This window comes from Balearica regulorum, chromosome 2, assembly GCF_011004875.1.
Source record: "Balearica regulorum gibbericeps isolate bBalReg1 chromosome 2, bBalReg1.pri, whole genome shotgun sequence".
In the NCBI taxonomy this organism is placed as follows: domain Eukaryota; kingdom Metazoa; phylum Chordata; class Aves; order Gruiformes; family Gruidae; genus Balearica; species Balearica regulorum.
Window position 1 is genome coordinate 94,834,288 of NC_046185.1, and position 23,545 is coordinate 94,857,832.

The 23,545-nt window shown below is 37.7% G+C and overlaps 1 protein-coding gene across 6 annotated transcripts in view; it reads left to right on the forward strand.

Moving 5' to 3' along the window:
* FARS2 (phenylalanyl-tRNA synthetase 2, mitochondrial) overlaps positions 1-23,545 on the forward strand; it is a 250,529-nt gene that overhangs the window by 2,765 nt on the left and 224,219 nt on the right. For 3 of the 6 annotated variants that reach the window (XM_075744973.1, XM_075744977.1, XM_075744974.1), the window contains exons 2-3: positions 3,352-3,418; positions 3,980-4,065. Coding sequence is in view for 2 of the 6 variants with exons in the window: in XM_075744971.1 (XP_075601086.1) it covers positions 3,980-4,065 (86 nt within the window). In the remaining 4 variants the exon portion in view is untranslated. The remainder of the gene's footprint in view (positions 1-3,351; positions 3,419-3,979; positions 4,066-23,545) is intronic. The other 3 variants (XM_075744971.1, XM_075744972.1, XM_075744975.1) reach the window with 1 other exon arrangement.

Genomic DNA, 23,545 nt, shown 5'->3' on the forward strand with positions numbered 1-23,545 from the left:
CAAAGGAAAAAAAATCTTTTCTCTTGTGTCCCTTTCCTGGCTTAACCTTTATTACACTCAAGGAGGGACGAAAAATTTTTTGCAGAAACTTGTCGTCTTTGTGCAGTTGGATTGGCACTGTTGACTGGAAAAAAATAATTTTTTTCTTATTTATTATTGCATTTTCTTGGAAGCAATGGATTATGGTCTTAGAAGTCCACTCATTGTGCAGTAAGTGGGCATTGCCTCTCCTATGACTGAGGTGCAGGTGTTTCTGTTAGCCTTCTGTATACATGCATCACTGCAAGCCTGCAGAGAACTTGAAGCAGGGATGTAGCCCAAATGACCTCTGTTGTGTCCTGTCCCACTGGTGCCTATCTATGGGGAAGCTGTAATGACCACTTCATTAATTGCTGCCTCATTCCCTAGGGGGAATCCACACCTGTATTTAATCTAGACATCAAGCCAGGGCTAATCAAGACATGGGCAGATTTTTCATTTAACTTTTTTACCCCCAAACTTCTCTGGTTTAAAACTCAGGGCTGTTTTATTGCTACAGTTTGGAGTTGGGACTAGAGATGTTTTCCTTAATTGCAGTGATGCATACCATCATTGATGAAGAGGCTTGGTCGGTGTTCATTTGTACAGAGGTCCTTGCTTTTGGTATTTGGTCTGAGGAAGGAAGGTGGCCTGTGCCTTGCCTTTCTGCATCTCTTGGGATAAATAAGCACCTTGATATAATAGTATCAGTGTCTAGAATAGTTGCTAATATTTTAAATATGTTACTGCTCAAAAAAAAAAAAAGGGAGGGGGGCAGTTTGGATGGAATACCTGCCAAAACTCTAGACTGGAAACAGCTGTTATGTTCTCTGGTACATATTGGATGTTTTGTCATATGTTGCCAAATTGTTCCTTGAGGTACACTATTTCAGCTTTATGACATGGCACTCAACACTTTAAGAGAGCATGTGCTTTCCTACTACACTGCTGTTTGTGTTCATTGTTTTTCTTTGGGTGTCAGAATGATAATTGATTGTTGTGATATTATAATCTCTTTTTTAATTATTGTTTTTAGTTTGTGAAAATGTGCTAACTTTTCCCTGCTGCTGTGGTGTGATTTCTCTCTTTTCTTCCCTGCTCTTAGTTGTTGATGGACAGTGTTGTGCACAGTGAGATCCTACTCAGTGTAGAGTAGGACACTTTAAAATAAGGACTATAAATCATGAGAATTTTGGGATTTCAGTCACAAATGTAACAAGCTATAATTTAACCATTCCCTATAGCAAGCAAGATTTCCACGGTATCAAAAGGAGGCCTTGAATAACTCTAATTTAAAAAAAAAATGTTTATTTGGTTGCTCTATGGAAAAGAACATTTTTAATCAGGAGGAGAAATTCCCATGTTTCAAATTCAGCTATGCCTCTAAATTATGTGTGCGTTTTGAAAAAATTCTACCTAAGAGTTCAGAGGGAAGAAAAAACTGGGGCAAAACTCTTCTCTCAGTTACTTTGTGAGGTATCCCATCTCTTTCTGAACTGAATTGTTTAGAGTAAGACTGTGAGAATAGTAATAATAGGAAAAAACCCAAAACGCAGTAGTGGGTTTTCCCTTACACAACCAAGTATTACAACAGAATACCTGTTTTACCACTGCTCCTGAACCTTTGCTGGTTCATAATCTCTTGTGCTGCAGGCATTGAACTGAAAGAAACACTGAATTTTGTTTCCCTTGTTTGCCTCAGTTTTGAACTTCTAATTTCCTGTGGCTGTGTGCAACACCAGAGGATTTCATGGGTATCATGTTGCCTGCTAATTAGGTATCATGTTAAGCAGTTGACAGTTCTGGAATCATGGGATAACATCTAGATCAATGACATGCAATGTTGATGTATACCATATTGATTTTTGAAAGATGTTGATAGTGGACATATGTTGGTACAGTACTTTGAAATGCCTGAAATAAAAATGCGATAAAAGTTCAGAATTAAAAGGATAATTTTGTGTTACGGCAAGAGAATAAGTAATAGACGATTAAAAATACGAATAATACTTAAGTAGTTCACTGTGTAATAGTCGCATCAAATGTGAATGATACTTCTAACTGTGATGCTGATGTAATCCGAGGTATTGTTTGAGACAAGAACCCAACAAGAAATGAACGTGTTTTAATTGTGTGGTTGGTATACTGAAATCTTACTGAGAAACCTAATCATGAGAAGCAGGAAGGACAGGATTTAAGTGTACCCATCTATGACCTCATCAATTCAGAAATACTTTTTGTTGTGCTTTCCAGTGTTTTATCTAATTTAATCTTAAATTCCCTTTCTGTGGGAAAAATATTCTACTTTATATTGCATCTTGCTGCTAAGAAATGTTTTCTGATGCTCAGCCTATGCCACCCTCTTCCCTAAGTCCATATCACTCTTTCTTTCATGCCCCTTAGAGTCATGCTGTGCAATTCTTCTCCCTTCTCTGTGATTTACACCATCATCATATTTCTCTGTAGCTGTCATCTAGCCAGGCTAACTTAGTTATTTTGCATTTTCTTTTTCTTCCTTTTTTCTAGTGGATATTGAAATTTTTAGCTTAGGAAGCAAACTTAGCTATAAGACAAGGACTGATATTTTGTTTAAGAGCAACTGAGAATCTCTGGAGCCACTCCTGTATTGTTGTTGCTGACTTGTGATTTCCAGTTTGCTGGGTTGGTTACAACCTTTCTTGTTAAAGATCATGAAGGCATCTAAGATGTTTTTCTAGAGCAAAGTTCTTTCTTGTCTTGAGTTTATTTTTTGTCATACATGAATGTGTATGTGAATATGTATTAAAAGCATGTGTGAATAGGTATAAAACCACGCACAGTCATGTGGTGGTGGTAAAGGTGAGGGTCATGCTGTTCATCCTGGATTCCCCATGCTGCAGGGTTGGGGATTTGTGCACACCTAGCACAGTACTATCAGAATTTTTTTAACCTAGTCACATGTCCCAGGTATGGGAAATCAAAGGCAGTCTGCAACTTGAGTGTGTCCTGGTTCTTCCGCTCCCTGCATTGTGGGCATGGGCCTTATTGTCAGACAATATAGGGAGCTAGCTCTATTCAAGTCCAGGGTTATTGCTTAAGTCCTTCCCTGAAAATCCATCTCACTAAGCATTTTCTTATAAATACTTCCTATGTGATTGTTTCTGGGAAGGAATTCCTAGGGCAAAGTATCAGCTTGGGATAAGGTTGAGTGGAGCTGATGTAAGAAAACATGTTATCCAAGGTAAAATAAAAGCAGACAGTTCTTGTGTGATACGTTGAAAAGGTGTTGTTGGGGAAAAGTGTGACCTCTGAGAATGGGACATGTGGAAGACACTAATATTTTTATTTTTTTAGGGAAACAAAGGTTAAGCAAAACTGTGGTTTACAATGGATGTGTAAAGCAGCCAGGATTAAGTGGATTGTAAGTAGATTGTTTAGTTTTCTGATTGTGTGATGGGGGAGGGGAAATATGACTTTCCACTTGTAATGCATTTTCATTTTAAATGATGCTATGCATCTGTATAACTTTCTGCTCTGGTAGCTTAGACTTTTGGTCCAGGGAAAAAAAAAGCCCAGTTTAAATGTGGAACCAAAACAAAGAAATTGAAAGAGACTTTTGCTGGAGCGGGAAGGAAACTATAGGGCAATGTTTTCATTTAAATGAGGAAAACAATATACCCATATTAGTGAACTGTAGTAATGGTAGAGTTTAAGATAATAACTTAATTTTGCATGATCCTTGGCATTTTTGATATTTCCTCTTGTGTCATTATCATTTTCATGTCCCCAGAGCACTGGTCAGCATTCATGATAGTGCATTAGGACCATGTTTCTAAATGTATCATGCTTCTAATGAATTTGTAAGAGAAGATGAATTGTCAATGTTTCCTACATGCCTTCACACTTCTAGACAGAACTTTTTATTTTATTTGTGTTTCAGTCTTTTATATCTGGGGTGACTGTACCAAAATTTGTCTTTCAGCCAGTCCCTGAAGAGAAGAAACAAAGTATTGACTGCAGCTAACAGGCAAAGGAAGCAGGAGTGGGAAAGATTATCTCTGGTTGTGGGTAAGTGAATAAATTCAGCTTTCCAAATCAGTCTTTGGTATCAGCACTGTCAACCTCTTTAGGCAATAACAAGTTTTCAGTCTTAGGCATGCTAACTATCTAATTTGGCTTCCCATATAAAATTCATGTGTTTCCTTATTCCCTAATCCCAAGACAAAGTATTGATGCTAAAGATATAAAGGCAGGTAGATAATAATAGATAGAAGATAATAATCTTCTGAAGGACAAGTTCTATCATCTTTGTATTGGAGTTTGTCCTGGTTTTCAGCTTGAGATAGAGTTCATTTTCACAAGTAGCTGGGAGGGGACACAGCCAGAACAGCTGACACAAACTGACCAAAAGGATATTTCATACTGTATGACATCATGCTCAGTATATAAGGGGGGAATCTGTTTGGGAAGGAGGGATCTCTGCTCTGGGACAAGCTGGTCTTTAGGTTCTGGGTGGTGAGCAAATTACATTGTGTATCATCTGCTTTGTATATTCTTTTATTAATGGTAGTGGTGTTATTTTTCTCTGCTGTCCCAATAAACTGTCCTTATCCCAACCCATGAGTTTTGCCTCTTTCTTCTGATTCTTCTCCCATCCCACTGTGAGGGGGAAGGAGTGAGCAAGTGACCACATGGTGCTGCTTAGTTGCTGGCTGGGGCTAAACCATGACAATCTTTGAATATAATCCTTTTGAAACAGGTGATAGAATTGGGTTCTTGTTACTTTGCAAACCACTTATAGTTGAGGCAAGTTAGAACCCAGCATAGGATGCTCTGGTGAATGGGGGGTGAGCTCAGTGAACTCTTGGGAGCGGCAATAGTTGTTACAGCCTCATAAATGCCACCGTTAACCTTCCAGTCTGTTATGTTTCTGTCCCCATAGCAGAATAAACTAAAGGTGTGTGTCTGTGTCTCTTCATAAAGTTTTGTGTCTTAGCTAAAACTGGGGATGAGGGTGGATTTAGTGGGGATGCAGATCTGTGAAATGGAGCTGCCAGCTTTCCTACAGGGATGACTTTAACATTCTACAAAAAGGCAGGAAAGAGGAGTAATGGAAGAAATGGTTTGAAGTACTGTTCTGGCAAGATTTAGGAGAGTTCATCTGTCTGCAGTCCTGAATTAAGTATCTCCCTGTTTTAGAATTTCTGTGATTAGCTTTTTCAGGTATGCTTCATAGCTTAGGATCAGTTTTGCCCGAGATCAGTGGGGTTTTGTTTGTTTTTCCCTGGCACTCCACATACTTAGTTTCCTTTCATTTATTTTTATGCAGGTGACTTTCATAATTGTTTAACTTTTGTCTTTTTTTAAAATTATTCCAGTGAAGTATGTGTGCTGCATCTAAAATGGAGAAAAACAGATAAACAGAGCAAATTATCAGGGTCCTCACAAATGTTTTAATGGTACTTTTAAATTTTTTTGGTGTGTATTATTTCAAGATCGGTTTGACTTTCCAGACACTGTTCAAGACCTTCATTGAGAGTGTTCTTACTTTGGGGAGTATTAGTGTTATCTTTTCATTGTTTTTTAATTTATTTTGGCTGTAAACATAGGTTTTTTTCCCCAACATTTATTTTGACTTCAATTTTATTATACTAATTACTTTCAGGGTAAAAAATTGTATAGTGCATTACACCAGCTCTTCCTTTTGGAAGATAATATTCTAAAATGAGCATGTGTTGTATATGTAAAATTATCAGATATTGAAGAGATAATTAGATATCAGCTCTGTATAAGTTTGTTGAACTTGCTTTTTATGTTGCACACTAGCTTTGTCAAGTTTTATGTAAGAAAATTGTTCTAAACAGAGATGTTGCTTGATAAAGGTTAGCTTTCTTTCTATTTTCCCTTCTGTTCCTCTCCCTCCCTGTACAGATTGTGCTGCTTATTCCCCTGCCCTTCTGCTCCCAATGTATCTTATTCTGATACTTCCATTTTTTTCACCATTTTCTTGTGGTAGGCTATATTCTTAATATAATATTCATTTCCACAAACAAACTTGGCTGGGTAGTTGAAACTTGAACTAAGTCTGTGGAAACACCACACTTATTCTAGTTTCTTTTATCAGATTCCCTGTGTTTTTTAAATGATTTCTTATAAACACCATTTAAAAGATATTGCAGCTTCTACCAAATCCTATTTCCTCACCTGATATTAGGAGTTCATTTGACCCTGGTGTCCTCTGATTGCTCTTATTCCTGACCTTGAGTGACAGAGCCTGCCTGTGCCTGTGTTGAACTTGATCTTGCAGTATGTTGCAAATTGCAATTCTACAGATGATTGTAAAGAAAAATATAAGAACAGTTATTATGCTTCAATTTTGATTCTCTTGGTAGGTAATGGATGTGGCATTAATTGAAGGTTTTGTCACATGTAATCTTGAGCTATAGTAACACATTATTAATAAAGATTTGATTCTTTCATGTTGTTTACTTTTTTCCCAAACTTAGATAGCAGCTTCTACCCAGTTAATGTGTATATTTTGACTCAAAATGCAAGATGAGGGGAATGTTGCCTTTCTTATTTAAAGACTGGATGGAGAAATACTTCTGTGTACCATAGTTTTGAGATGTGTATCCTGAACTCTGTTTTCTTTCAGAGGCTTGCTTGGGAGGGAAGTGTGGCTCTCAAGTATCTAGTGCCACAGAAGGGTTCTCTGATATAATTAAAATATATGGTTTTCTCAAGGCCTTTACAAAAAGAGGTTTTTTGTTCTTTTTGCTGTGCTTTATCTGGAGTAAGTATATCAACATTAGCAAGCCTTATAAGAGATGCTACCTGGTAACATTAAAGATAATAAAGCATGAAGCTGCTTGGGAGCCCATTATCCTAGGGTGCTGTGGGCCATGGGCCCGAATATATCCTATTCTCTAGCATTAATGACAAAGAAAGAAGTTAGTTATACTAGTCTTGTTTTTTCTACTGTAACACTCTTGAATTTATTTTTATCTTGTGGTCGCAGGACTGGATGGAGGTACAATTTAAACCTTTATTTTAGGACGTACTTTCCTTGCTTTTCTTGCTACAGAATATCTTGGAACTAGTTCTTTAACAAGCTATGGAAGTCAACATCTCTTGAACTCTGCAAAGGTGGTAGTGTTCAGAGGTAATCAAATACAGGGTGACAAGGTAGATGTGCCTGAATACATGTGAAGTGTCATTGACTAAATTAACCCTAGCTGTAAACTTTAACAGAACCAGAGCACAGTTGTATCAGGAGATTAGAACAGGATTAAGCAAGTCTATTTTAAAATTTGACTTGTATTTATTTGAATAGGCAGAACTTAAAATTGAAGAATTTCATTATAAAATTTCTTATGAATGTTTCTCAGCAGCATTGTCTGTAATTCAGTATCACTTGTTACAGTTAAAGTATTAAGGAAAAACCAACACTTTTTTACCCTTAGGCTTGAAACATAGTTAATGCATTTCTTTAGCTATGGTTACAGAAAATGCTTCATATTATAAGTAGAATATTTGAAAATTGGGTTTTCTGTCTTTTGGTAAGTCGTATATATTTATAATTGTAGAATACACAAAGTAAAATTTTTAAACTTGTTAATGGAGGTTGGCTAGGCATTATTACTTGTGAGTCATCTTCAGCACACTTGTTCTTACAAGAGCAAAGTCAGTCTTTCATCTTGCAGCCCAATGATGTGTTTGAAGAGTGATGAGGCAGCACAGAGGCATGATAAAGTCATGTGGGATTTTGAAGAAATACCTCATCCATCCACTTGTGGTAAATTTCAACGCTGGAATCGAAGAAGTAACACCAGAGTAGTTAAAAAATAAATACATATACATAGAGAGCAAAAATAAGCTTGCTAAAAAGACTAGGGTAAAGGAAACTAAACTGCAAATGTTTAGCAGTGCAATCTTACTTCATTTTTGTTTTACCTTCTGAAACTTGTATTGCTGTGAGACCAGGCATATTGAGACAAATACTGTGATTGTGAGAGACTTGCTGGCAGAGTTGTTTCTATTGCTTGCAAATCCTGCTCTTTGTGTGCATCCAGCATTTTGTGTAGGATAAATGGGTTGGAATGAACTGTGTCATTTACAAACTTATGTGGTGGGTTGTTTTGGGTTTTTTACTTTTACAACATGTCAGTCAATACCATGCTCTGTGTAGGCTAGCTGCTTTTTCCTGTATTTTTGTTTTGTTTTTTCCCTACTTTATTACTGTCTGTAACCCATGTGATTTGGGATCAAATGTAAATGATGATACAGAACTTCTAAACAGATTTTGTTTGCTGTAACACAGTGTATATTTGTAATTCCAGCCTAAGATTTTGGGTTAATGGTTCTTGTGAGATGAAGGGGGTCTTCTGCATCTAAACCCCATTAACAGTAAGGGAACACAACAATCTAAATCACTAGCGTATAAATGGAAGAACAAAAAAAATCTGGTCATTGATTTCTATTTCACTCAGTCAATAGAAGAGAGCTTCAGCAATAGGGAATCATACCAAAGCAATAAAGACTTTTGCATTATGTAAAGAAAAAGTGTCAGACTAAATAGAATTTACGTCTTAGTACAACTTGTAGATCCCATTTACACATTTCAGACCTAATGGGCCCTTATTAAGAAGAGTGAGCCAATAGCAGTGTTTTGAAGCAGAGGAAAGTCTCCCAAGTGTTTTTCATAAGTAATATTAGCCCCTGGGTAAATTTATAGGAATCAGTTTTTACTCATTGTATCTTAAACTATAATAGTCTGTTATTCTGCAGCTATGTCTGTACTCAGTCAAGAGCTGAATTTAGAACATTTTCTTACACATTGGGACCCAGTAAAAAAACCACCTGCTAGCATCATTTTTAATTGGATATCTAGAAGTGGCTCTGCAGAGATCTCTGGCAAAGCAAAGTAGAAGAAAGATGGCAGGGATTTCAGTTATCTTTTCCTGATGCCCCTCTCTTTAGTCTCAGATGGCGGTGAGTGAGAAGGGGCAAGCAGACTGGGAGATCACTTCACATTCCAATTCTGGACTTCAAGGCTCTGCAAGGGCTGTTTTTGCACTGTATGGGAATAAAATTCTGCTGCTTAGACTCCCTGGTCACAAGGTTCCCAGTGGCGTGGCACAGCTATCTGGGGCTTCTGAGTAGCTACAGCAAAGGAGACCTGAGGTGTGATGATAAAGGTTGTAGTAACACCATTCCCTTTCCTTTGTTTTTAATGTGGCTCTCTAACATGAAATAGAAGGAGGTGCTAAGAGCAGACCTCTTTGGTTACACCTAAAAAACTTTTTGAACTTGAATGTTATGGATTTGAGCAAAGAAAATGCCTTTTCCAACAAGAAATGTTTGAAATCTGTCTTACAGTAGGAGGGATCTAAGGTGGCCAACTAGGCAGCATTGCATACACAAGTTTTATTGAGACTATGTCTAAACACCACTTTTCATTTAAGCCTGTGTCCCTGTATAGATGGAATGTGAAGTTTAGGCATAGAAACCATTTCTCCTGTGGAGAGACAACAACTCCAGCTTTCATTTCACTGACTCTTGATTCTTGAACAGAAAAGATTATTTTTTCATTATTTCCCATGCAATGTTCATTAGATTGAAGATATTGTTTGTGATGACTAATAGCAGAGATGCATATATTGAAATCTCAAATAAAGATTTTACAGCAACTCCTGTCTAGATCTGCTTTAAATGAATGAGAGCCTTTAGGCTGATATGAATGGACATCTGCTGAAATTCTGACTACAAAGACAGAACTTAAGCACCTGTGCAGCATTGGGAGCTGAGTTCTGAGGTGCTGAAATGAAGTTCTTATTTTTAATACAAGCATTTAGTGAAAATAGCATGTGAAAAAGCATTATTAACAAAAATTGAATGAAAGGCTATTCAAATAGGTTTCATAAATGTAATGTCCAGTTTATTGAAGTCTGACAACTGTGATATTGCATTTCAAATGTACTTGAGCTAAACATTCATTCTTTATTTCTTTGACTTCTCTTTCTGTTAATCTTAGACCACTAAATTTAAAACTTTCCCTATTTCCAGTACATTAGACCAACATTTTCCATGCTCAAGTATGGCAATATATTGCTGCAGTGTTGAAGGATGTGGCACATAAGTTTATTTATAATGAGGGTAAACCTGTATGTGAAAAGTAGTTGGAATTTTTTAAAGCTATTGATGTAGCAATAATAGTAGTAGTCTATCTTCCTTTAAAACCTGGAGTAGCCTCTAATATAGTATCATAGAATATCCTGAGTTGGAAGGGACCCATAAAGATCATAAAGTCCAACTCCTGGTCCACACAGGACTAGCCGAATCAGAGCATATGACTGAGAGCGTGGTCCAGATGCTTCTTGAACTCAGTCAAGCTCGGTGCTGTGACCACTTCCCTGGGGAGCCTGTTCCAGTGCCCAACCACCCTCTTGGTGAAGAACCTTTTCCTGATATCCAACCTAAACCTCCCCTGTTGCAGTTTCATGCCGTTCCCTCAGGTTCTATCACTGGTCACCAGAGGGAGGAGATCAGTGCCTGCCCCCTTGCTCGCCCTTGTGAGGAAGCTGTAGGCTGCGATGAGGTCTCCCCTCAGTCTCCTCTTCTCTAGGCTGAACAAACCAAGGGACTTCAGCCTCTCCTCATACATCTTCCCCTCTAGACCCTTCACCACCTTTGCTGCCCTCCTTTGGACACTCTCCAATAGTTTCATGTCCTGTTTGTACTGTGGTGCCCAAAACTGCATGCAGTACTCGAGGTGAGGCCCCCACCAGTGCAGTCTAGAGTGGGACAATCACTTCCTTAGACTGGCTAGCAATGCTGTGCTTGATGCACCCTGGGATATGGTTGGCATATAGCTTTATAGAAAAGATTACTTAATTGTATGTAATGTAGTCAACTGTCAAATAATTAATTTAAAATTCAGATCTGAGGGGAGATACAAAATCCGTAGACTCATATGGAGTCCTTTTCACTTTCACACTGTTGGAGTGCTTTTGATAAACAAGAAAGAGGATGGAGTAGCAGCTAGCTGTCTGGAACTGATCCACAGCTCATTGAATTAAATGGGATTTTTTTTTTTTCATTAACTTTGATCATCTTCAGATTGAACCTGTATTCATATGATTTAATTAGTAGCAAGCTTGGGAAATGCTGGTATGTTGGCTTTTCTAGTGTCTTACCTACAGAGATGGTAATTAAATAAACCAATATACTTGTATATGTAGGATATGTCAAGTACAGAAGTACCCACAGTTGACTTTCCTAGTGCTGGACTTTCATTTAAAAGCTAGACACTTTATTGCTAAACCTCTTTTTCTTGCTAATGATATCATATCTGATCATCTTATTACACGTAAACCAGATCTATTTCTATGTGATAGAAAATATTTTTATGCCAAAAAAGGAAGCAGATTGTAACTTTATTGTACGTCTATTTTTTAACCATATTAAAAAAAAGCCAACAACTTAAGTTATATTTAACATTAAGGGTTAAAAATGCAAACTACTTATACTTTGTCCTTGCCTGAGAGCAAAAAGGAAGTTCTCTAATGTCAAATGTTTAGTTGTCCAATGAAATATATTTTCATCATGGATTGTGCTGAAGGTGTCTCTAGTAATACTGTTGTTTTGATTTTGTATGGTTTTTTTTTTTAATTGGGTAAAGCTTCATGCTGGGAGGTGCCTTTACATTTTATGGGAGTTTGAGGGGCAACCAGAGGTAAACCTCTCTGCATCAAGCCAAGTTTGCAGCAGCTTTGTAGGCAAAGCCATTGCACAGTCATGGTTCAGAATAGCCAAGTGTCTCATCCATGCATTTGAAACATTTTGACCCTCAACCAGATTTCTATCACATAAATCCATGCTGTATTTTACTTTATTAGGTGAGCTGCCCCAACGCTTTAGCTGTGGCAATTTGCGAAGTTAATATACTGTCTGGGGCAAGTGAGGAAGGGTGGTGGGAGCTGGCTGTGGGTATTGATACTGAACACAGAGGTTCTGTGTAGGTATGTCCTGTGTTTGCTTTGCAAATACTGGCAGACCCTGTTGTGAGTCTGAATGACTTACTGCCTAAGAGTTTATGAAAGCTACTAGGCTTCTGATATATTAGTAGCATAAATAGGAATAGTAGGTATAAATACCAAGGTACAAAGTGAGGTGTTAGCTTATAAGCCTTTTTGAATTTAGCAGTTGTGTAACTAGCCATAAATCTGTCACTTGGGTTTGCTTATACTTTTGATAGTTTGCACCCAATTTTTAGCACAATAAATAGGGGTTCTCTAAGGTGTCAGTTGTGTACCTGTCAATGAAAACTAACCTAAAAAAATTAGGTCTGTGTCAGTATTAAAGTATTAAAAGGAACCCCAATTTTTTTTCCTCAGGGGCATTTAAGAGTTACTGAAGCAATATTAAATATTATACCAACAAAACACAGAGGTTTTCTGCTGCTTTACAAGGAAAAAAAAGCTTCCGTAGCAACTGCAACATGGCATAGAACATATGCTACTTTTGAGGCAGACGTTACCTTCTTAAATAAGCATAACATATGCTCAGGCCATGCTGATGTGTGATTGTGTATTATCTACAACGATTTTGAGGACGTGTTTTACAAGAATGTCTCTGTGTGCTTTAGGGAGTGATCCAGACCTCAGAAAAAGGAATGGAGTAGGTGATCTAAGTAGTTATTTTTTTCTCTAGCTACTGATTGAGCTTATATTGCTACTTCTGCATTTGCATTTGAGAAGGGACCTAGGTAAGCAAATTATTTTTCTCACCTGCCTTTGTTTCTCAAAAAAATCAGTAACTTCTAAAAGGAGAACAATATTTTTAAGGTACAAATTTGAGAAACAGGAGAATGAAAATGTATAAGTGGTTTGCTTTTTTGGTGTCAGACAGGAATAAAAGCGGAAAAATATTGTTTAATATATTATTTAATGTATTTTGAAGCAAGATATCTTGCTCATGCTATATCTTGAAACAGTATAGGTAAATGATCAGAGTATTATTGTACTAGTCTTACTCTCACAAACCTGCTGTTCAATGACTGCCACAAAACTTTCAAGGATATAATTAGAGAATAGTTGTCTGACCTGTACTAATTAGGAATAGGGATTTGATTTATTGTGCTTGAATATGTCAGTTCATCAACTTCTCTGGCTCTGATGTAGCTTATTGTGTCCATGTAATCCACTGTTTCAAAAAATTATCATTGCTGTCATGCCTCCCAACACCTTTGAAAAAGCAGACCTTTAAAAAGCAGTACTCACACTTTTCTGCTCAGGATCACCCACAGAGAAACATGCAGTTTGTCGCACAGTCCCTCTGTACACATATGGTTGGACTCTACAAAGTCTCTCTAGTAATCCCTGTCCATCTACAGTGAAATGCAATGGCAGCTTGTTCCAGATTTCTGGATGTTAATCAATCTGTTAACACTTCAGTGTGTTGCAGCCCAGTGAAAGCAGTGAGTATCCTGAGTGAATGATAGGAAAGTGAAATGGATTTAGGTAAGTGTAATCTGTCCCCAGAGCAGCAGATTGCCTGTGTATTCTTTAGCGACAACCTTTACCAGTGAGAATAGACTAAAGTTTATCATTCTTGAGAACTAGAGTGCTACTTAAGCTGTTGTTGGATGCTATGTTTTGCCATTGCTTTTTGCAGACACTGTTGGGTTGAGTTTAATGTTATTCTTAAAAATTCCAGTTTTAAGCCTAGATTCCTAAGGAACTGAGGGGTGCAAGATGGTATTTGTACATCTGCTGTCAGCCCTCCTTTTTCTACTTATCTTTAGCTAGATTTCAGAAGGGGTATCCAGATCGCCAGAGACAGCAAGTTACAGGTAGTGTGTGAGAATAAAGGGCTTAATAAAGGAGAAAGACCCTATTAATGCCTCAGCTAAAGCAGAGGTAGCAGAATGAATTTGTCACTTACCACTGAATCTGCAAACAAGCTTTGCCTCCAGACATAGAGGAAATAAAGTTTTGCAGGTTCTGCTGCTTGCAAAAAATCTTACTATAAACTGCTTTCCCTGAGGATGAATTTTACGTTCCATTGGCTGACACATCTTACAGAAGTGAAAAAGAGAATAGTGCTGTCTGACATATTTTAAAAGAACTGAGAATGGATGCTTTATGAAAAAGTAGTGCATGCGTTGTCTTTCAGACTATTTTAGAAGAGTAGTGTGTCTACAAGAGAAGGCTTGAGACAGAAGATGTTATTTTTCCCAGTCTTAGAGATTGTTAGCAAATGTTGGAATTTCATAGAAATGATAATAAACTGTAAATGTAAGCTGTTAGATTGCTGCAGAGGGGAAAGGCTGCTTAGACAATGAACCTTAGAGTAACATGTCTACTTTTAAAACTGTCAGCATGTTGCCATCAGCTGGAAAAGTACACAATAGCTTGTCATAAATGTATCAACTTTCCTCCTCAAATGAACATCTCTGTTGGTGGTGTATGAGATCTTAAATAACTTTTAAAGGAAAGCTGTTCTTATTTTGCGGTTTTAACCTCCCTTGCCACAATTAAAATCTGAAGTAGAAATATTCTAGATGTTTGGAATATAAATCCAAAACTAAGACAAATCATTTTATGAACAGAAGTCCGAGAAATCAATTTGGTTTTGACTCTTTTAATTCGGTTGGTCGTTTCACTGTAGAAATTGCAGTGTATTCTTCCAGCATATTCTGTTTTTTTATGTTGTGGATAAGCAGCTTTGCAGCACTCTGTTGTCTTTACCTTAGAGTTGCAAAGTCTATCAGTATATTGTGTTGGTAGCTCAGTGTGGAAAAAGAAGAAAAGGTTTGTGTGTGCTTCAGGTCAGGTGTAGACAAGGTAGGTAGAAAATGAGGTTTCTAAGGCCTGAGAAGTGGATGTATAAATGTGAGATTTCTTTGTGTGACTTGTCAAGATACTTATGTACCTCTGAATCTTTCCCAAGTTTTGTGTGTATAGCCTCTGCTCATTCTCCCTTTTTGAAAATGTGAGTTAGCTCAACTGTAGGTCTGGTTTTGTGTGTTAGCAAGCAAATATATTTTGGCTGGTCCCTCTGTATGAGGGACTCATGGCGGAGAGCATTAAATTCAAATTAGCTATAATTAGGTGGCCCAGACAGGTTGTGGAAACTCTATCCCTGGAGACATTCAAACCCACCTAGATAAGTCCCTGACCATCCTGCTTTGAACAGGGTGTTTGACTAGACCACCTCCAGTGGTCTCTTTGAACCTAAATTATTCTATTATTCTGTAATTCTATGAATTACAGAAGTAAAGTTTTTGTATTCATTTCTAAAGGAGTCTGGTCCTGGGGTTATTGTCATCTTTAGCAGGTGTTAAGTCCTGTCATCCCTAAGCCCAGTTTTGTGACTGTCCATATCTTGCTGTCATTAGGCTTTGCTTTCCTTGTGGGCAGTTTTGCTCCTCAGGAGACTAACCTTCTTGAGAAGTTAGAAGGTGGGAGATAGACCCTCAGTATAACTGATGCATTAATTCTGTGGAGGAGTTCTAACTGAGATTTTAAACAAGTGTGTGCATGCTATGAGCAACCCAGACGTGGAAGAGCATTGCCGTGGCTAAGTCATTGGGCTCTGTATCCAGATCATGTTATCCTGGAGCTCAAACTTCTTTTTGGACTGGGCTAAGTTGGAATGGGTGAACCCAAAGAGAGGGCTTAAGTGTCCTGAGGGCAAGGTTCAACAAAATCTTTGTCTTATGCTGCTCATTTGCTTGGCCGTGCAGTTTTGGAAGGGTGTTTAAAACTCCGTTTCTCTAATTTTTTTTCTTGTACTGAGAAAGCTGCTCTTTGTGGTAGTCATGACGAGTGAGAGGAAGCCGCAGTGACAGCAGTAGTTAATTACCCGTTTTAAGAATTGGAGGCATCCATTTTTCCCATACCAGGGGATATTAATGCAATTCCAAAATGTGGTGGATAAATGCAACTCTCACTGTACTTTCTCTATCCCTTTCCCATTGCTTTTATTCAAGTTTTCTTGAGCAGTGGCAATATCCCAATGTATGTTTGAACAATTAGTACAGTGGGCCATCTGATGCCAGTTTGATTGCCTGAGCACCATAGTACATGGAAAAAATCTTTCTCAATGCAACTTGAAGTGGTTTGACAGAGGAGGATGTATTTTTCCAGTCCCCATTCCCCACGTGCAGAAACAGGCTGCATGCCCACCATGGCAACAGCCTGCCTTTTGGAGATCATGCCTCGAGTGTATGTGGTCAAGCCAGAACCTGGACTTAGGTGAGCTTATTCTGTTATTGGAAATAATCAGAGTAAGTTGATTTTTTTTTAAAAAAAGAATGCTGGTGATTTCAAATTGAATTGCATTCCATTGCTTGAAATAGAGATGCTGTATCAAAAAATAAGATGACAAACTAGTAGTATTTTAGAGACTCTCCTTCAAGATGCTGGTCTGCCAAGCATATATTAAGTAATATATTTACATTGTGAAATGGTGTCTTATTATACATTACTCTTAAAATGTAATATCACATAGTACCTAAGATATGTAGCTGTCAAACTGTATGTGTTTAGAGCATCTGATGATATTACATAAAGATCTCATCAGATGTGAATACAAAATTCTTAGAAAACTGTGGTGCTATTTCCTACTGATGGTTGCTAATAGAACTTTACTTCTGATGGCCTGTCCAAGCACCTTTTGACACTTATAACCTGTGATTTACATTTGGAACTAGGCTCTCTAGCTTTTACCCTCATAGGAAGCCAGAGCATAAACAGAACGAGATGTGAAGCATCCTTTCTGTAGAAAGCTGTTTATGTTAAGTCTTGAGGGTAGAGACCTGTATTCTCTGTTGATCCTAACTAAAATTCTACATACAAATAAACCAGCTCTGCAGAATGAATGTCTGCCAGACACTGATGAGTGTTGTATAATGCAAGTGATCTTTGCGTCTTCCAGTCATCATAATTTCTTCTTAAATCAAGTAATAAATAATACAAATAATTTTATAAAAGCTGATTCTTGAATATTCAGGGGTAAAGGCTCTGGGCTGACTGTTGCAGCTAAGACAGCTCTCTGCCATTGCTTAGTAGCATCAGGATGTCTTACAAGTGGCATAAAAACCTGAAAGGCTCCTTTTCTTGGCTTGTCAAGATGCTATAGAAAATGATATTGTTAGGTTCGCTTCCTGCCTCTGCTCTCTTTTTGATATTTTGTAAGAAAAAAATGCGCTATTTATTTTCTCAATGAAATGCTGAGTGCTCCAAGGTGAGATTAACTCAACAGAGGCATGCAGAACCTTTACTACAATAAGCAACTTTACCCAGATGACTTATTTGCTGAAAATAATTAAGGATGTCTGGGTAGCTGAAAACTTTCATCTACTGTGCACCAGAAGGAGCATCTGTTTTGTTTTGCTCATTTGTTTGCTTTGCTCATAGACGTTTTCTCATTTTCCAAGCCAGCCAGGAAAACCAGAATTATTTAAACAAAATTCCCCCTAGCACACTATGATAAGGCCAAATAATTAGATTCATATGCTTAGAGTGGGTACACAGAACAGCTTAAAAACAAAAACAACCCCTCTGATTCATCTAGCACAAGTTGTTTCCTGGTGTAGGAGGACAGCGAACAGAGTTCACCTGTCTGATAGTAGGCTGGTTGGACTTCACCAGCATTAGGACTAGAAAGAGTCTGTTTCTGAGGTAAACTTGGAGCTGAAATAACCTGATGCTGGCATCAGCAAAGATTTCATGTATTTAATTTGTTCTTCCAATGTGGCTAAAATAATTCTATTTCAGATGTCCACTCTCTTAGGAAGGAACCTTTGTAAGCAGGTAAATATTGTACTTTTAAAGCCATTATCCTTAAAAAACCTGTGTTTTGAGACGAAATGAGTTTAATAAAAAGATTCAGTGGTACATGACAAAACTGAGATTTTGTACTTTGTCATTGATTACCCATTGATCTGTTTATATAAAATTAATACTTTCTTCAAGCTCTACTGTCCCTTCAGGCTCTGATTCAGATGCTTAAATTGGAATGGATCCTTTTGGTGCTTGTACTGCTATAAATGATGGTTTCCAGAAGTGTAATTGTTATGGGTGGGCTAGTTACCAAGATCTTTATTTTCAGGGAGGCTGGCACTGACCGTTATTAAGTCTGGTGATGTAGATGGAAAGGAAAGAAAAACTCTGGTTTTGCATTGTGATGAACAGATACCAAATAATTCTGGATACATTCAAGAAAAAGATCTGTGGAACAAAGCTGTAACGATTCATGGTTGATACATAGAGTAAAACTTCATCTCAAAGAGAAATCATAAGGGATCAAAACCTGAACCTGCTTCCACTGAGGCAAATAGAAATGTTTCTTCCCAGGAAGATTTTTGAGCCCATGTTCTAAAATGCTGAAATATTTTCAGGTGTTGGTAGAATAATTCTTACTAGCTAGCTGTACTTAATCAAATGTAAATGCAAGGCAGATTAGAAAACTAAACTGCAGTGTAAAATTAAGACCTGGAGAATTGAGTCAAGTTTTGTTGCTCTCATGCACAGCTGCTTTTTAAGAAAATGCTGAAACTGTGTTGTGGGTTTTTTTGGAGCAGGTTTTTAGCAAAGTGAAATGTTTTTGAAGGTTAAAGTTTAAGAATATATCTGCTTGGGTGATTACAGTTTCTTCTTAAATAAATTAAGAGTCTTATGCACACTAGAGGCAGGATGGCATGCTCAGGGATGAATCCAGTCCCCACAAGACCGTTATAAAAGGATACGAAATGGTCTTAGTGGGCTGTGTAACTATAGATCACTGGTACTGCTTATGGGCGTGCTTTTTTCCTTTTCATAATGAGAACAATTTAATGCTTGAGAAAATGAGAATACGTGTTGTATCTTTAAATAACTTCAGGTTTGTACTGTTCTCAGAGGCATGAGGAGAAGCCTGTAACAGTGAGTGCAAAGCGATATCCAAGGCCTCTTAAAAAGTATTTGGCTGTGGGCACTAGCTGCCTCTGCTCTTGTAGCATGGGCAAGATCTGTCTGCCACAGCAATGTACCTTACTCATTACTGTATTGAAACACAGATCTTTTAAAAATAACATGCTGTAAACTAAAGGAGAGAATAGAAGGATTCTTTTGCAACTCGCATTGGATGATTAGCATTATAGGGACTTTTCTCCTGATGGATTTTTATAATAGAAGTTAAAAATTAAGGACATCTGTTTCATGTGCAAGTTTTCAGTGATGCAGGCTTTGCTCCAACTGTTTCATAAAAATACTTATAAAAATAGCTGTTTGTGTTTAAATTGGACTAGAAAGGAGATGTCATGTGAATAAATGCTATAGTTAAAAACTGGTAACCTGACCTCGAAAGTTTGCTTTGGTGGAAGGCTTTGTTAATTTGGATTTAAACATAGTTATCTGTTTGGCATTGTATCTGAGAGTTCCCACTCTTAACCTGCATTGTTTCAAAAAGTGTGGTTCACGGATGAACCAAATCATGTTAGATGCTTTTTAGTACTTGACTGCGGGTTCATTCTAATGCCGGGAATATAAAACAGTGGCAATAACGTGCATGGCTACAGCTGGAGGAGCTGTGTTTTGCAACTGGTACTTGGTAAAGGTGCTTGACACTTCGAGAACCAAGTATCTCGTTTCAGTCCCAGGAACAGTTGGTCGGACTTTTTGTAGCTTTGTTGGGATACAAAATTTTGAAGACAACTAAGTTTGAAGGAATTTACACAATCAAAATAACCCATTTCTTCAAAATTGAAGTCTCCTAAATATTAAACTGAACAGACAACCTTTCAGTGGTACATAGCTTTTCTGTGATGCATCCAGTGGAGTATCTGTTTGCTTCATTTTAGTATGGGTGGTTTTTAAAAATGCTGTTTGGAAGTTTTAAAAAAATCTGTTCTAGTAACTGTGAAAGGAACTCTGGCCTCCTGCATACAGACATGTACAGAACTTTTGACTGTGTAGACACATCTGCTTACATTTTGTGATTTGTAGTTCATCGAAAGTGCTTTTTGTGTTCTTTTTTCTCTTCATACATGTTTAGGCATATTTTAAGTTTGTGTCACATTTTTGCCATATGAAAAGCTAAATTTAGCATGACACATTTATGCACGAGTTCTAGTGTAAAGGAAACTAAAATAGTATGATAACTTTGTATTTGCAAAGATGGTTGTGAATGTATAAAGGCCTGTCCTGTTCTGGATAACTTTATGTGAATCCAGACAGTTTTATGTGATTGAATCTCTTTTATTGAGGAGGTAGAATTGATGATCTTAAACAGAACAGGTGGATTTTTTCAGCTGCATGTGTCATCTATGAAAAATAAATATAGCTCTTAATCAAAAGGCCAGCTTGGAAATATCTCAGTTTGAATTTCTGCTCCAGACTCTTAAGCCTGCATTCATTGCAAAAACAATGTTTGGAGCTAATAAAGACTGGTGCAAAAGAGGCATTTTGCTTTCAAATTCATGAAGGCAAACCAACCCGTATGCTTTAGTTTTCTCTTCCATCCATTTTGTTGTGTAGTGGTACTGTATGAGGGACCTGAGTGTTCCTCATTCCACCCTCTGCCAGCTCTGACCTCCTTTCTCAATCCACATTTAGAATCAGCAGAAGGATAATAATTGGGGAAGCCAGTGGAGAAGGTAAACTGAGCTTGTGCCATGGTTCTTTTTTTTTTTTGAATGGGGATGACTTCCACTGCTGTTATCTCCAGAGGAGTACTAACTTTTCAAGTTCTGAACTGCCTCTCCTGCTTAGGGCTTTGTCATCAGTCCCTTCAGTTGGCCAGTGATATCTTTCTAAAGACATTTTGAAGGCAGGGATAGCTACACAGATTTTGCTTATTGAAAAGGAAGTTGTTAGAGCTTTCCGTTGTTGTGAATTCTTACAGCTACTGACTTGCCACGTACTTCCAAGGGTCATCTTAAAGTACTGTTGTTTTCATGGCAAGTAGTTGTTAAGCCATGTAAGACCCAAATAAATATTTTAAACAGGTCTGCAGAAAGCATCTGAGTAGTGCTGAGGGAATTGTATTCTTTTATATTTTTTCTAGTAAAGGGTATTTATTAGGGTGAGCAGATGGGCACTACTCACTTTTGGCATTCATTGATAAGCCTGCTACCTCTCCAGGTGGCTCAACAAAAATGATAACACCATGGCATTGCTCCCATTTTATTTTCATTCCTCTCAGACTGGTTAGTCACCTGTCTCTGTTCTCCTCATTTAGAGCCATCTGCTGGATTTTTTTGTGCCTATGTTTTGGTTTTCTCTATTCTAAAGTCACTAAGGGATCTCCAGTAGGGGCTGATGCAAAGTCTTTGTATGTTTGCTGAGTATTGGGCTCAAGGATATCTTGTTTTTGTCATCTTTTCTGTAGCCAGTTTGAAGTTTTATTTTCCCCAGCTTGTCCTGATGAAGTAATCCATGCAATGCTAAATTATGCTTGTCTTTAGTGGGCTATGCTACCACTTATATTAATATAGCAGTTCTCTTTTTTTTATGTTGAAATATTAAGAGTGAAGAACAAGTGAGAATCCATCCTCTGCATTTGTTCTCATCACAAGACAGCAGAACAACAGAAATTTGTCACACAAATGATTAAAACACAAGCTTTATCTATTTAAAAATGCATTTTAAAAAGTTTAATCAACAATTTATTCTGTGAAGAGATGAGATGGGAAACATGCTTCTAAAATGCAAAACCTTCTATTGTGAATGTGCGAGACTGTCTAGACTGTGTTAGAGCTAACTGTGTAGGACTAACCCACACCTGTCATGAGCATGCGTCTCTGAAGTAGGCCAGTAGCTTCTTTTCACTGCTTGCTCACTATTCGTGTTGAAGTCTCTTCACTTGGGTATTTTAATTATGATAAATGTGCTCCATTTTCTTAGTAAGTCTTTTGAATATATGCGGTTTTCCTGTGTATTAGTTTAAGATGTATCACCTGGTTGGATTAAGAATGGGATCAACAAAAGGCATATACTTGACCAAACAACTTCCCTGGCTGAAGGGCCAGGCCACTGTTTCATGGCTTTGTTTCCCCATGTTTTCCTTCTCTTCCTCCTTCCTTGCAAACGCATCCTACTTGCCTTGCCTTGGAGGGTAAAGCCACTTCTGTGCATGTGTGGATGGAGAGATGGGAGTGGGAAGTCCCCTGGAGAGACCCTGGACGTTAGCGTGGTACATGCAGACTGTGACTTCTCTGTTGTCATTTGTTGAACGTGTAGTTGGCATAGAGCCATGCTCTTCCACCTACCTTTCTGATGAGTGCAAACTTAATCTTTGGTGAATGTTATTGAAATTAATGGATCTTCTTGTGCAGTGGGGAGCTGTTGTCTGGTGTGTATAAAACTGCGCTGGTGAGAACCACAGTGATTAACTCAAGCAGTATTCCTAAACAGCTTCTGAGAGAGTTCAGCTTCTCTGTCCCTTCAGAGAGCTGGTACTAAGCTACTGGACCTTGTTCCCAGATTTCCATTTGTGATTGCATTTTTATTCTTTAATATGTTACTAAAACTGATATAGGCAACACTAGAAGAATAGTCAATATAGATGAACGCACAGCTGAACTTTAAATGTTTAAGTACATATTATATGTGGGCACAGGTATAGGAGAAACTGAAAAAATTGATCATATTGAACTTGGAGTTACTTGTTTGTTACTGGCTACCTAAAATTATTGTGTCATGTTGCTCTTAAGGCTTGGGAGCACTGATATACTTGATCTCACTGCCTACTGGCAGTACCATAAAGGGTATGTAGTTTAAGTTTCAGTTCCAATTCCCCTTTCTTGAATATGTTTACTAGAAAACAATAGAAATCTTTTTTCCTTGCAGACATCTGAGCTGTCTTTTCCTCCTTTCGCCTCCAGATGTTGTACTGTCAGTGCATCCTTTTGCAGCTCTTGCTTCCAGCTGCTTCTTTTGGGACACTGAATATTACCAGATCACTCTCATTTCTTCACTTGCCTCTGCCCTTTTCCCCCTCTTCTTTTTAGTTGTATGATTCCCTCTACTCTCTACTATATTATGTTATATGTGGCTGTTAAAGAGTTTCTCTTGCCACCAGCCATCTATTTAAATAAATGTCTGAGCAGCACATTATCCTCATTATGGTTGCTGCATTATTTTCTCATTACCTCTGCTTATGTCTGTTCTCCCTCTGCTATTTTAATAAATAGCCATTGCCAGTGATACAGAGGGACAGATGATAGATTTGAGGAGGTAGAGTGAAGTACTACAGACCAGGTTTTTTTGTTTTGTTGGTGTGAAGTTTTATATTTTACTTTATTTTTCTGAGTGGTAGTGTAATAGCTATTCTGGGATTTATACTAACAATAGATTAGTGTAATCAGTTCAGTCAGCAATGGCTTGAGACCTCTGAGAGCTAATGTAAACCACAGTGATAAAGCTACTGGGTAACCAATAATGAAATTTATAGATACTTATATTTACATTTTTAGAGTACTTACTTTGTTCTTGCAACTTTTCTGCAGGTCTGTTTGCCTATGGTGAGTGACATGTTTTGTCCATTGCTTTGAATTCATAGT